This window comes from Octopus sinensis, linkage group LG4 (assembly GCF_006345805.1).
Source record: "Octopus sinensis linkage group LG4, ASM634580v1, whole genome shotgun sequence".
NCBI lineage: Eukaryota > Metazoa > Mollusca > Cephalopoda > Octopoda > Octopodidae > Octopus > Octopus sinensis.
This window is the reverse complement of record NC_043000.1, coordinates 150,457,228-150,472,460: the sequence shown is the minus strand read 5'-3', so window position 1 is coordinate 150,472,460 and position 15,233 is coordinate 150,457,228. Positions and strand designations below refer to the sequence as shown.

General features: G+C 35.0%; 2 protein-coding genes across 3 annotated transcripts in view; one reads left to right on the top strand and one right to left on the bottom strand.

Annotated features, from left to right (window-relative positions):
* Nucleotides 1-47: 47 nt before the first annotated feature.
* On the bottom strand, nucleotides 48-15,217 carry LOC115210190 (basic leucine zipper and W2 domain-containing protein 1). Of its 2 annotated transcripts, none has more exons than XM_029778654.2 (14): nucleotides 15,110-15,217; nucleotides 12,811-12,878; nucleotides 12,569-12,651; nucleotides 10,964-11,057; nucleotides 6,385-6,494; nucleotides 6,158-6,223; nucleotides 5,294-5,429; nucleotides 5,017-5,126; nucleotides 4,829-4,915; nucleotides 4,604-4,687; nucleotides 3,010-3,075; nucleotides 1,066-1,285; nucleotides 716-838; nucleotides 48-621 (listed from the first exon to the last, which is right to left on the bottom strand). In XM_029778654.2, the coding sequence occupies exons 2-14, from the start codon at nucleotides 12,869-12,871 to the stop codon at nucleotides 611-613; spliced, it is 1,251 nt and encodes a 416-aa protein (XP_029634514.1). In that variant the 5' UTR covers nucleotides 12,872-12,878; nucleotides 15,110-15,217; the 3' UTR covers nucleotides 48-610. The 2 variants fall into 2 exon arrangements, with proteins under 2 accessions (XP_029634514.1, XP_029634513.1); XM_029778653.2 differs by lacking the exon at nucleotides 15,110-15,217 and adding an exon at nucleotides 14,715-14,854.
* Nucleotides 14,357-15,233, top strand: part of LOC115210191 (probable 39S ribosomal protein L45, mitochondrial) — a 60,771-nt gene continuing 59,894 nt past the window's right edge. Inside the window, exon 1 of the mRNA XM_036502567.1 lies at nucleotides 14,357-14,446. Coding sequence (XP_036358460.1) covers nucleotides 14,372-14,446 — 75 coding nt within the window. The 5' untranslated portion in view covers nucleotides 14,357-14,371. The remainder of the gene's footprint in view (nucleotides 14,447-15,233) is intronic.

The window sequence follows — 15,233 nt, the reverse complement described above, 5'->3', positions numbered from 1 at the left end:
AAAACTTTTGTAAGGAATGAAAAATAAATGGGATAAACACAGAAAAGTTTGGAAAATTCATTTACCATTAGACACTTTTATTAGAAGTTCTGTCACTTACAAAAACTGTTTTTCAAGTTAAAAAATGTCCACCATTTATCCCTCTAAAAAGTTGCTACCAAACCAATCTGGATAACCAGAGATCAATGTGTTCCAGCATGTAATCACTTCCTGTATCTCATTAGGAGAAGGGGGGAAAAAAAGGATATCATTTCAATGTGAAATTATAGACAAGAGGAGGGAAGGGATGCAGTCACAAAAGCAGTTGAAAAAAAATTTACATGAAAAACTAAAACATTACTTTTATGGTAAATTGTGAAAACGTAAGTGAAATGACAAAGTGAAAGCTTTGTTGGCAATTTCATAACTTTTATTGCAAAACTCAACACCTGTGTAAAAGGTTCTGGGAGTTTCGCAAATATCTATTAGTCCAAATCCAAAATAGTTATTTCTTCTGGGCTTTATATGCTGTAGGAATAAGTAAAAATCTTTGGCAGTATCAGTCTGTTAACAATTTTAATAGTAGAGGGACCATGTCGCTGAACAATAAGTACTTGGTAACTGTCCCAGACTAATCAGATTCTGAAAGAGAAATTAAAAACAAGAGATAAAATATGAAAAAAATTTTTTTTTAAGAGAATTTAAATTGAAATAGACAAAAGAAAATTTCTTTTACCTTCTTCAGCACTCTTTAGCCATTCCACAAATTTCTTCATTTGGCTAACAAAGATACCTTTTCCTTTTGAAGAAGGGCTATCACGATACCACTTTAGGACCACATCTTCAGACAGGACCTCAGCTTAAGAAAAAATAAAAATTGAATTGTATATCAATCAAACGGTCTATACAATCACTTGCTAACAAAATCTTATTCAGTGCCCATCCCTCACCAAAGGCCATTTTTTACAGAAAGAAACCCATAAGTGCACTTGTTGGCCTCTCCCCACATGAAAGCATTAGAGTAAGAATTAGCAAAAAAATTCACAATTTTCACAACAATGATATGAGTAAAAAGAAAATGCTTACATTTATAAAAGAGTATTATAATTTTTTGAAACACCTTCATAAAATTGATATTGTCGTAGCAGTATTCTTGGATTCTCACCATGAGGTTGAGCTCCGATTTTTCAGTTTTTGCTACAGCAGTAAACAGAAGACAGTAATTACGCAAATGCTTGAGAGCTTGCTCTGCTACGAGTTCTTCCTTTTTGTTCCATTCAACAGTTCCCATTACTGTATTCCAAACCTAATGAAAAAAAGAATATCTTGAAACCCATTCATAGACTTAAAATCTGCAACAGGTGAATCCTCAATAACCCTTAATACATTAGAAACATATTTGCTAACAAAATTCTCAACTTCAAATTTATATAAAACTGTCTGGCTCCTGTGCGGGTGGCACGTAAAAAGCACCCACTACACTCACGGAGTGGTTGGCGTTACAAAGGGCATCCAGCCGTAGAAACACTGTCAGATCAGACTGGGCCTGGTGCAGCCTTCTGGCTTCACAGACCCCAGTTGAACCGTCCAACCCATGCTAGCATGGAAAGCGGACACTAAATGATGATGATGTTTCACTTCAAATGCCAGACATAACCATTATTGAGGTGAGTTTTCCTGGTGAATACACATCCTCAACATAGTGAAGACTACATCTTAATGCTAGAAAATATATTAGTTCCCATCAAGCAACTACTAACGCTGTACAAGCACTCATGGCACAACATCAGATTACATCTATAAAAAAAAAAAATAAAAGCCACTTGACACTACGTCACTTGAAAATATACTCCAACCTCTTGCTGTCTTGTCTGACTTAAGTGCTATTATGGCAGCCTCTTCTCAAAGCTAGTAGGTTTTGTTCCATTGCAACACACAGCACTCCTGACTCACTTGCCATCCCCTACCCCCACCCAATGCTTCCAACTCTGGAATGTCTCCCCACACTCCACATTTCTTCTGCAGCCATCAACTTGCAACAGTTCGTGAATAATGTTAATGGCATCAATCCTACAGGGTGAATACAAGCACGAAAAACCTTATTAAACACCTCAATGTCAGATGCAGTAGAAAATTCACTCTGGCATAGGACCTGACCTTTCAGGACACTCAATTACAGAACCATTTGGTTTAGTTGTCTGTAATCTACTTTTAATCAGTCTTGAGGCTATGTCAAAGGATTTATTGTAGATAAACTCCAGTTTTTGTTGTTTCCTGAATACTGAAGCTGTCAGAATAATACATCAGCCATACTACAAAAACAGAAACTGAGTTAAAAGACTGCCCAGTTTTGTTCAGACAACTGTTGGAACAAACCAATTTAGCAGCACAAGAGAAAGTCTTACAAACCAATGAAAATGATTCCAATACTGTCCACATATACCAACTGTAGAAATCAGAGTGATCTCCCTCAATGTTCTTGGAAAATCAATGCTAACATTGTTATCTCTCATTTCCAATGCATTGTAAGAGAAACGCTTTAGGCAATTCATAGTATTTATGAATATTTACCATTTAACTTTAAAATAGATTTTCCATAAAATAAAGCTTTAAAATTACGGAGATGTACTCGCATAGCAAGTGATTTGATCTGAGATCGTGTGCTGAAACGAAAACAATTGCAGCGTGGAAGGTGTTTATAAGCCATTTAAGAAACACACAAAAGCCGTTTGATTCACTTCAACATTTAAGTTTAATTTGTCAAAATATTTTCGTCACTTTAAGACCGCGACCTGTTCACTGACAAAAAGCTTTAAAAGTATTTGTGCAATATCTTTTTCTGTTACCATCACAATTTTATACAGACTATAAGCAAGAAATATATCCAAATGAGACCTTTATTTTTTTTAAGAGTTAAAGAGTCTATACTTAATCCATTTGAAAAAATTGAAATGACATACAAAGCTGTTATCAAGAACATAAGTTTTCAATTAAAATGCTAATTTGGAATTTAATGAGAAATCTACTTACCAAGACAACCATTTCATGATCAGAGAGCTTGTGCTTAGCCATGTATTCTTTTAAATGAGCAATTATCTGCAAAAAAAAAACGATTTTTCTCAAATTTAATCAAGCATTTAATGACAATCTTAAAGTTTATTGTACCTGACATAATTCTCAAAGACAAAAATTTATAGCATACAAATTTATTCTCATGCCTGTCTGTATATCTGGCAAAAAACCAACCTATTTAGGTAATGCTTTCCTCTGTAAAAAATATGTATATACACACACAATCTCTTCAGCTTTGATAGTGAGAATTCAGTTCTTTATTCTACCCAGTTACCAACTCATTGAATTAGCATTACACAGAAACACGTACTCAATGTAATATTAAAGGCAGAATCAAGTGAGATGTCATCCAAATGGCTTCTATAGTTTTTACCACCCCAATTTTACTCACAAAGTACGAGTTAATCTGAGGACAAGGAAAATGCTATACAATGGTATTGAGCCTGGGGCCATCATGATTTTGAAGTAAACTTAACCATTCAGCTATGCTGTGCCTAGGCATGTATATATGTTAAGCCACGAGCAAATTGTGTAAGTATTTTCCTCTATTATGTTGATAAAAGAAAAAAAATTTACCTCCCAAGTTATACACACAAAAAGAAAAAAAGTTTACTAAACTCAAATTTATATACAGGTTTCTTAGTTTATTGTTAAGAAACTACATAGCATATAACCAAAAGAAGTGAGAAATAAATGTAATTCAACAGCACACTTATTTACATGAATTTAGACAATCTGCACATCAATAATAAACTGCTGTTACAGAATTATTTTTTCAATACTGCACAATATCTGACTTGGTATTAAAAAAAATTAAAATCAGATTAAGGGCTATTGACATAACTGCCATAAGACTGAAAAGCAACCTTTATTCTAAAATTAAATGTTCTCTAAAATTGACAAGTTTATTGGGCATCATCTTTTACTGAGCAGGGAAGTCCACAAAAGCTTTACTTGTGAAATATTATATGCTTATGCTATAAGTCAAACTGCTACCTAACATTTTATGTTTGCAAAAGGCCAACTCAGAAGTGGTCACCCCACCCACCAATTCAAATGAATTTCTGATAGATGAAATTGCTTTACAAGTAAGACAAACTAAAAATACAAAGATACCTAAACTATGATGAATTTATAACATTTTAAAATGAAGCAATTTTTAACAATACCTCTTTTATGGGTTCATTATCATTACTAAAAATACTAAGATACCTAAACTATGATGAATTTATAACATTTTAAAATGAAGCAATTTTAACAATACCTCTTTTATGGGTTCATTATCATTACTAAAAATACTAAGATACCTAAACTATGATGAATTTATAACATTTTAAAATGAAGCAATTTTTAACAATACCTCTTTTATGGGTTCATTATCATTACTAAAAATACTAAGATACCTAAACTATGATGAATTTATAACATTTTAAAATGAAGCAATTTTTAACAATACCTCTTTTATGGGTTCATTATCATTACTAAAAATACTAAGATACCTAAACTATGATGAATTTATAACATTTTAAAATGAAGCAATTTTTAACAATACCTCTTTTATGGGTTCATTATCATTGATCATTCTTGTCAAGTCCTTCTGTAACTCTTTCTTTACTTCGGCTGATTGTTGGACACGCTTAAAAAAAAAAAAAAAGAGAAATGGAGAATCGAGATTTTCAAATAAAGTCAACATTTAAAAAAAAAGAAAACGATTTTTAAATATATAACAAATCAAAAATTCAAGATCAAAAGGTGAAATGATAGAAATACAACTAACTTGTAAATTAGCAACTGGTCCAAGACCAGCTTCTTGGAAATGATTGAGAAAAGCCTCCTGACTGCGTTTATTTATTGGAAATAGTTCCTGCACGGACAAAAGAAAAAAAAGTATGAGTATCAGTTTACAAATTAAAGTAAAAAGAGACATTATATAAACATTTAAGCATGGATTGAATGGAAACTTACCAAAAGGCGGTTTTCAATTTGAGAACGTTTCATAGCGGCACTCACACTATTAATATCTTTTTCATTCAACCATGTTCGGAACATGATAGTGGAAAATTCCAATGATAAACCTTAAATTAAAAAAAAAAAAGTTATTCAAATATCCCTAAAGTTTCAGAATTCTTTATAAAACTGATCAAATAAAGTGATTGCTAATTCTTATTGAAATTGAAAATTAGAAATGGAAATTCATGAAATAAATCACACAAAATAGGTTCAGTTTATTATTTCAACATACCTTCTTTAACAACATGTTGTTCAAAGAGGCTTGAGAGAATTTTTGCTGAGCACAGGCCATTTGCCAAGAACAGCCCTGTGATGATAGCCAACTTACAGCGCTCTTCCTCACTGTAAGCTTTGAGGTAAATGAGAATCTGCAAAATAATTGAAGTCAATAAAATACTCTTTCACATTTTATACAAGATTAACATGCATTACTAAATGGCTCTCTCTCTCTCTCTCTATATATATATATATATATATATATATATATATACACATATATATATTTTTTTTCCGACCAGGCTATCAGATGTTGCTATACATCGCTGGTCACAATGCGCTTCGCATTGCTTTAGCCTTTAAATGACGCCACTCCGCTGGCTAAGCGAGCAGGCCAATGTTTATATATATATATAAACATTAACTAAAGCTAAGAAGGATCAGAGAAGTTGAAAATGCAATAAGTTCCCCAGAGGTCAGATGAAAATAATGGAAACTGAAACCAGTTATGTTTTGAAAGTTGGGGTTTGTGGCTAATAATTAAAAAGAAAATAAAGCAAGTGATAAGAACAAATTTGAAAGTAGTCTCTCCTAATTCTCAGAGATAAGAAAAACGAGGGGGAAAATATTTCAATTTCAGTTTTAGTTAAGTCACAAGCATAAGTGCTCCAGTGGCTGTGATAGTGAAACTGAAGACATTTAACAAATTAATAAAATTAGAATATGGGAAAGTGCTTATCAATGACTTATGTACTTGCAAAGGCCTTAATCTCTGCACAATACCAGCAAATAGATTTATTAAAGCTCAAGAGATACAAAGGGATATACTGGTACACACACACACTGAATAAACAAAAAGTGTAAAATTTAGTCAACTTACTTTTTGCAACTCATCTTCAAAAGATCTTTCAAGGTACTTGTACCGTCTAATTAGCTTGAAGAACACCTGAAACAAATTTAAATACAAAATCAATGAATGGTATTTAATAAGCATCGAAATTTATTTGTCTAAATACTTATGAAAAAAAAAAATGTACACGCTGTCTCAAAAGATTAACCACAAATAATGATTGGAAACATAACATTAATGAACAAAATGGAACTTACTTCATAAAATGCCTTTAATGTTTCTACATTCTTTTCGGCAGTAAAGACACATATATCAGCTCGAGAGGGTTTAGTTGGATCAGTGTCTTGAACAATTAACCCACCAGGTGCTTAACATTAAAAAGAGAAATGTAATTTCAATTTAGTAAAGATAATTCAATGAAAATGAATTATGAAATTTCAACCATATAATTGTTGCAATTAAGGCAGGGATGGAAGTTTTTTTTTTAACAGCCATTTTGTTGAACAGCAATAGGACTAGACACTGCAATGTCAAACACATACCGTACCTGAGCAAATTTTGTTAGTTTTTTTTTTATCTTAATACCAATGTATATAAGATTCAATCAGAAACTGGACACCTGTTACTAATTTCTAAGTTTTAAAACTATTATACCATTTTCTTGTCCCCCACCTCCACTCCTTGAGAGTGGGATTGTAATTAAAAAATATATTATAAGTAAAATATTCATCATAAACTAGATGGTTAAAATACTGACAATAGGTGCTCAGGTGCACTACAACTTATCAAAAGGTGCACGCATAATATATAGAATTATGTACAAATGTCAGGAAAGCGAAGTGTATGAGACATGTGTATGGAGGGTGGATATCAGGTGTAGTGTTGGCGAATTTCAGGCTGCAATGTCTCATTAGCCAACAACTGATACAGGTAGTTTGTTCCATGCTTTAGCAACTGACTGTGAAAAAATGTTTCCAAAAGTCATGGGAGCTATGCTGTTTTCTAACTTTGCAAGCATGCCTACACATGTTTAACACATGGAATTCAAAATGGTGCTCAAGGTGGTTGTTGGCATGATGGTTAATAATTTTGTAGGTTTTTACCAAGACAGTTACAGACGTCGGAGCTTCAATGTATCCATGTCCAGGGAAGCAAGGCATCCAGAGTATGGTAGATGCCTGATGGAGGATATTTGCTTGGTTGCACATCTCTGTATAGTTTCCAGAACAATGTACTGAGCAAGATAGGGGTTCCAGACTGGTGATGCAAATTCCAAGCGTGGCCGCACCATAGTCATATACAACTTTAAAAAGATAGCTAGAGAACAGCTGACAAAAGTCTTGCCAAGTGATGCCAAGACACCCTCGGTCTTCTTGACAATTTTAGAGATGTGCTTTTGTCCAGTGCAAATCACTTGTCAGTAATGATCAGGTCACATTCACAAGAAGGCTTCTTGATATTATTGTGGAGGGAGTATGTAGGTGCTAGGTTTTTCCTCCCAAAATGCATGATGCTACATTTGTCCACAGCCAGCTTGTGTTACCAGTCCATGAACCATTGCTGCAGTGTGTCCAGGTCCAATTGCAAGATAGATCTATAGTGTTCAGGATCTTCCCTTTTTATCAAGTTACACTTTGGTGGTGTCATCTGTATATTTCAGGACTGTGGCATTCTTTAAGTTAGCATCTAATGTCATTAAAATATGCAACAAACAAAAGGGGACCAAGAACAGTCGCTACCTCTTTTCGGCTGAGAATGAAGGACACCAACCAGTTAAAAAGATCATCTTTCACACCCATTGCAGAGTTTTGCCATAAGTCTTTTGTGTGACACAGAATCAAAAGCTTTAGCAAAGTAAAGGTAAACAACATCCACCCATGGGCCATAATCAGTGATCTGGGTGAGGTCTTCGACATTGAGAACTAATAAAACAACTTGATTGCAGCCTTCAATATGTAACTATTTCAGTGGTGTGGGTGTGAGTTATATGACAAACATTGAAAAAAATATGCCAACTTTTAGCCTCAATGCTCACAGCAACATTAACCAGTTCCACTGAAAAGCAATGGGGTTATTCCTTATCAAGAAACTAAAAATTTAGAGAAACTGCTTTAAGTATAATCATAGATAGAGCATTTTAATAGCCAGAGTTAAAATAAGTAAAGATTACAAAAAGGTGAAGTATTAACACTATACTGCAAAAATCACATCCCTCTAAATACTGGAGAAAATTTTAAATATTCTTTTTCTATCATCATCATCGTTTAACGTCCATTTTCCGCGCTAGCACAGTTCAACCGGGGTCTGGGAAGCCAGGGGCTGCACCAGGCTCCAGTCTGAACTGGCAGAGTTTCTACAGCTGGATGCCCTTCCTAACGCCAACCACTCCGCGAGTGTAGTGGGTGCTTTTTACGTGCCACCTGCACAGGTGCCAGGGGGGCCCGGCATCGGCCACGATCGGTTGGAGCTTTTAACGTGCCACCGGCACGGAAGCCAGCCAAGGCGGCGCTGGCAACGGCCACGTTCGGATGGTGCTCTTTATGTGCTACCGGCACAGAAGCCAGTCGGGGCGGCGCTGGCATCGGCCTCTATATATTTAAAAATTATGACAATATCAGTGAATACTCTTGATGTAAGAATTATTACATTAACAGAAGATAACACAAAGCAAACGAAGAAATAAAAACATTTTTTGGAAGCCAAACTGCTTTCATTTCCTCATTTGCTTTGCTCTATATTCTTTCTAATTGCCTTCAAAATAAATCTTGCACCAGCCTGCAAACTACAGCAGTACAGGCTCATTGACTATGTATAAGATTAGACAAAATTATTACAACTTCCCCAAATCATAGTAATTGGGAAAATGAGATGGAAAACATTCATGGAGCTATTTTGAAGGATTCTTGCCCCAAGTGATGGGTAGATAGTATTATTCATAAAGCCTCATACAAAGTTTAAATATTACAGAGTAGCAAAATGTGGGCTTTGAATGCAAAGACTGAAAAGAAATGGGTTATGCTTTATTGGATGCATAAAATTCATGTGTATGAATGTTGGAACATAAATAGACTAAAAGAAAACTATATATAAGAGGAAGGAATTAGATACTGTGCACAAGAGAGAAGAGTGCACTGATACAAAGGAGGCCCAAGAAAGTAGTGGTGAAGGCTGATCTGCAGAGGCTAAACATCACAAAGATAAGGGACTGCAACAAGTGGTGAGGTTGTGGGGAAAATCGTCAGAAAAAAATTAGCCTATGATATGAGCCTTTTCTTGATAATTCCATAAAAACCTGTTCTATAACACTCAGATGACTTTCACAATGTAGCATTGTTCCCAAATGTAGGTCAGTGATGCAGCTGCAACCAAAGTCATCCTAAATCTTATCCAGAGGAAGGCCACTTGACTGACTGGCATAAAAATCACTCTGACATATACTCCAGTTTCTGCTGCAGAGGCAACTGTTTCCTCTTTGCCTTTTTTCCATTGCTCCTACACTGGCCTCTGGCTCTTCAGTGACGGATGATTTTATACCATCTCCACTCCAGCACTCTCAATTCTTTTTTTTGTTGTCCACTACCACCACCCTGACACTAATGACTGTACCCAATCCATCCTTCCTGGAACAATGACCCGTATGAGTTCCCAGCTCGTGTCTTTCCTGCAGGTATTGGCCAGCAAACAGTTTAAGCAGAATTAAGAGCATTAATTTCAAATTCAGAGAGCTAAAAACATGGATACTGACTCTTCTTCCAGAACATAAAGCAAAAAAAAAAAATCTATAGCTATATAAGGTAGTCAATATATTTATTGCAAAGTGTAACAAACACCATCCGATCGCGGCCATGCCAGCCTCGCCTGGCCTCCGTGCAGGTGGCACGTAAAAAACACCATCCGAGCGTAGCTGTTCGCCAGCCTCGTCTGGCACCTGTGTCGGTGGAACATAAAAAGCACCCACTACACTCACGGAGTGGTTGGTGTTAGGAAGGGCATCCAGCTGTAGAAACACCGCCAGATCTGACTGACCTGGTGCAGCCTTCGGGCTTCCCAGACTCCAGTTGAACCGTCCAACCCATGCTAGCATAGAAAGCGGATGTTAAACGATGATGATGTTTGTAAATGTGCTTACAAGGGACACATGGAATTTCCATTAAGGATTGGTTACAGCTGCACCAATCAAATGAATAACTACAGTCTAAAGAAGCCCAACCACACAACAGTACCATACTTTCATTACCATTCATGGTATATAACTGAAGCACTTAATGTAGACAATATCCAGCCAAATTGAAACCAGTCAATTAATGGCTACTGCAATAAATTATATATTTCACTAATCTAATAATCTTAATGGCACTTTTACCTTCATATGACATCCTAAATCTTTTTGAATTTTAGCAAGAAGAAACTCATTCCTATGCTAAATTAGAACTTACACTGATACAAATTCAGTTCTACAAAAGAATACTGAAATTCCACATACTTCAATTTAACATTCAGAACTATGTGGTAAAGTGTAGTTTATTTATAGATATCCAATAATCGGGATCCACTCTTCAATTTGATGACAAAATTACAACTATCATCATCATCGTTTAATGTCCGTTTTCCGCGCTAGCATGGGTTGGACGGTTCGATCGGGGTCTGGGAAGCCAGGGGCTGCACCAGGCTCCAGTCTGATCTGGCAGTGTTTCTACAGCTGGATGCCCTTCGTAACGCCAACCACTCCGCGAGTGTATCTTTTAAAAATAAACACTACCAACATAATACTGCATCATGAATAGGTTTACACCAAGATAAATTTCAATAAAAAAAAAGTATATAAAACAAACTTACCTAATTGTCCTCCAGTAAATAAGATATCAAACAGCACCTCAGCATAACGACGGTAATCAAGACGTGAACCAGCAGTATCAAGATACTTAATAACCTATGAAGAAAACATTTACAATTAAATAATTTTTCTATGTAATTAGCTCAATAATAATTATATCTGAAACTTGTTATGCAACAATAGGGCAGCCAACTTTACATCAGAAAACTGATTGGCAAGAACAAAAACTTTTGATGAGTCATAGTATACCAAGTGCTATACAATTGGTCACAGTCACCAGTTTAAATCATCAGAACTGCAACTATTGTACCGGGCCACTGATCAATGTAAAGTCTGATAGACTGATAATAGATAGACTAATCTAATAATCCTAATGGCACTTTTACCTTCATATGACATCTTATATCTTTTTGAATTTTAGCAAGAAGAAACTCATTCCTATGCTAAATTAGAACTTACACTGATATAAATTCAGTTCTACAAAAGAATACTGAAATTCCACATTCAGAACTATGTGGTAAATATATATGACTACTATATATATTATCAGTCTATAAAAAAAAGTAACTACACTTTACCACATAGTTCTGAATGTTAAATTGAAGTATGTGGAATTTCAGTATTCTTTCGTAGAACTGAATTTATATCAGTGTAAGTTCTAATTTAGCATAGGAATGAGTTTCTTCTTGCTAAAATTCAAAAAGATTTAGGATGTCATATGAAGGTAAAAGTGCCATTAAGATTATTAGATTAGTGAAATATATAATTTATTGCAAGATTTATTCTGAAGGCAATTAGCTTACAACTGAAAGTTATCAGTCTTAAATAGCTAGACAAATGACATAGGATGTATATAAACACTAGTAATATTACATACTCCACAAAGTCATATCAGCGACTACAGACCAACTGAAATAAAGGAATATTTGATCTCAAACAAGAAGTTAATGTAACAGTAAGTCACACAGAAGTTCCTCACTTTAAAACATAATAATCATGGTGTGTATATACTTAACTGCATATAACAACTCCAAATATCTCTCTTTACTCTTTTACTTGTTTCAGTCATTTGACTGCGGCCATGCTGGAGCACCGCCTTTAATCGAGCAACTCGACCCCGGGTCTTATTCTTTTGTAAGCCCAGTACTTATTCTATCGGTCTCTTTTGCCGAACCGCTAAGTAACGGGGACATAAACACACCAGCATCGGTTGTCAATCGATGTTGGGAGGGGACAGACACAGACACACATACATATATACGACGGGCTTCTTTCAGTTTCCGTCTACCAAATCCACTCACAAGGCTTTGGTCGGCCCGAGGCTATAGCAGAAGACACTTGACCAAGATGCCACGCAGTGGGACTGAACCCGAAACCATGTGGTTGGTAAACAAGCTACTTACCAACACAGCCACTCTATGCACAAAAATATGGAAAATTATCCTTTCAACTGGAGTTATAATTTACAAGCCTTTCGTCTAAACAAATCACTAAAGTAACAAGAAAAGGTGCCAAAGTGAAAGAATTCTGAGAGAACGAAGTATAAAAAGCAAAGGATAGAGACTGATTCAATAATAATAATAGAAAAAAAACAATACAACTCTTACCTGCTCTAAATCATTTGAACACTCATTCAGGCCTAAAATAATGGCATCACGAAACGATGAAGGATCGTATTTTTCTTTTTCATCTAGCAAAGGAAAAAAAAAAGGGGGCAAATTATAAAATAGCACTTAGAATATATGACGAAACTTGCAGAATCTTGGAAATTAGTTTCCAGATATTATCAAGAAGCCAAACCAATTATAAGGACAATTAGACATTTTTAAGAATCAAAATCAAACTTTACCCCTCTTTCTAGTCTTCAGCCGCTGGCCTGACAATATGGGTTTTGGGGCCTTCTGACTCATAAAAATGCTGCAATAAAATAATTTTAAACTAGTAATCACGTAAGTCATTAGGCAGACTATATATATAGTCTGTGGTTGATACAAAAGCTTATAAAAACAATGCAAAATGTTTATCACACAGAAGAAACAAATATATATGTATATATATATATATATATATATATATATATAAGGATTTCGGGTAGCAAGTAACACAGAAATTGAAGGATTTAAAAATCTTGTGAATCGTAGAGTAAGGGGAAAAATGGGTGATTGACTAATTTAAGCGAAACTGACAAAGAAATACAAAAACTAAACTAAAACTTTCGCAAGTTAACATCAAAACCAAAACTAAAATAAGATTAATGTACAAATTTAAAGTTTATTTGGTGCTGAAATGTTGGGGCTTCTTCTGTGCCAATGAAATATGAAATAATATACAAAAGGTTAACCGAAACAAGGTGTGGACTAGAACATACTTTCTGAGTTACATGAAAAAAATTAAGGCGTATATAAGGAAAAACACCAATGAAACGATCAAAATTTCTGGTGTGTATATAATATAGTATAATAAACAATGAACAAGCGAAGCAAGTGGTTTTTATGTATTTATTTTTGTTATCTCGAGACACTCTCTCGGCTTTGAATATAGGTCAGTTTAAAAATAAAATGTCCCATTGCAGCAAAAGAGGAAATTGCACAAATCGTGTGTGAGATATTTCTTTTCTAGTTTGTGACAATTAAAAAACAGGAAAGAATAGTGAAGATCATCATCGTCCTTTCTATACAGAGGAAAGTCTTGAAGTCTGTCTAAATGGGTGGGTTTTTTGTTGCCAGTGGGATTCATGATTGCCCATGATTTGTTCCTTCATGGACAACTTGTAACACGCTGACTTATCATTTATCAGAACCCAGTCTTCTACAAAAATGCAGCAATTTCTGTAGCTAAAACCAGAAATGATGACATATTTCAGTCCGATACACTTCGACTGATGATTTAAGATTAAGATGACAACGACTGAGTGACAGTATAATCTTAAAATAAAGGAATTATGTCGGTTTTAGCTTCTTTTTTATGGTCTTTTTCTGTCTCTCAAACAGCGTGCTTCCTTCCTTTCTCTCGTCTCATCCGGTCTGAACTGTGTCAAAAAGTGAAGGAGAAAAAAAATGTTTATGGCAGAACATTCAGGATAAAGGTAAAGGTCTTGGTGCAGCCGTGAGACATTAATAAAGGAAATGAGACACAGGTAGGAAGAGAAATTTATCTTCAATTAGTCAGATAATTGCCTGAATAAAAGGCGATATTAAATTACTCGAACTAGCAGCAGAGTGTAGCAGTGCAGCAGGCGGCCATTCGGGTAAAAGTGGAGAGACGAGAGAAGAAAGACTCTCGATTCGCCTGGAATTGACGGGAAAACAAGATAAATACCTACTTTGAAATAATGTCTAATGTTTTTTCTTGCTCAATGACTATCGAATAAAACAGAAAGAGGGAGATTTACGGAGTAAACTCTCTCAGAAATGTGCGGAATAAAAACGGGCATAAAATCCAGTGAAACTGCAAAAAAATTTGGACAAAGAAGCTACAGATTGCAAATGGGTAAAGTTCTCAAGCAATTAAGTGTACGGGTTTTTACAAATTTACAGAGGAAAAATACTGGTAAAATATATATATGTATGTACGTTATGAAAAACGAGAGTAAATGGCGGCTGGCAAAAGTGGACGAACGGGAAATGTCGAAATCCCTTTCTAAAGAGAGGAAAAAAATGACAAGACTCGGTTGGCATTTTGTGTGGAAAAGGATGGGAAAAACATAATGGTTTGAAATAAAAATTAATAGGAATAGGGTAATGGTGATAATACCTGGTTACTGTAGAGTTTGTTGCTTCGTCTGTTAGCAGAGAAAACAGCAGATATTGAAAGAAATGTGGTGAGTTTTTTTTAAAGGAGGAAAAAGGAGTTTCGCTTCCTCCCGTCTGTCGAATGCCGGAACGAAATCGTTTCTGATTTACGTAAAAAAAAGCAGGCAGGAAATTATTTATTTTTTATCTGCGATGATGGATGGATATTTTATATATATATATATATATATATATATATATATTTATATATCGTTGAGCAGCAGATTTTGGATTTATTTATATTATAATCTAGCTTAGATAAACATCTAATTGATATGTATGTGTTGGTGGTTGGTTGTTTGGTCCAGAGATGAATGAAGAAATAAATTTTTTTTTGTTTCAAGTGAAGACACTCACCTTAGAGTTTCTTATCTCCTTTCCTCTCAGAATCTGACTGAATCAATTCTCGCACCAACTTCTCGAGCGAGCCTCGCTTTCACCACCAAACCTCGTCTCACACTCACACTCAAACACAAACACA

Bases quoted from the DNA above. Each gene is read 5' to 3' on its own strand.
- LOC115210190 (XM_029778654.2), bottom strand. From the start codon at position 12,871: ATGAGTCAGAAGGCCCCAAAACCCATATTGTCAGGCCAGCGGCTGAAG. The intron at 12,652-12,810 runs GTAAAGTTTGAT...TTCCTTTGCTAG, and splicing joins GCTGAAGACTAGAAAGAGGG to ATGAAAAAGAAAAATACGAT. The intron at 3,076-4,603 runs GTATTGTTAAAA...TTTTTTTTGCAG, and splicing joins ATAATGAACCCATAAAAGAG to ATAATTGCTCATTTAAAAGA.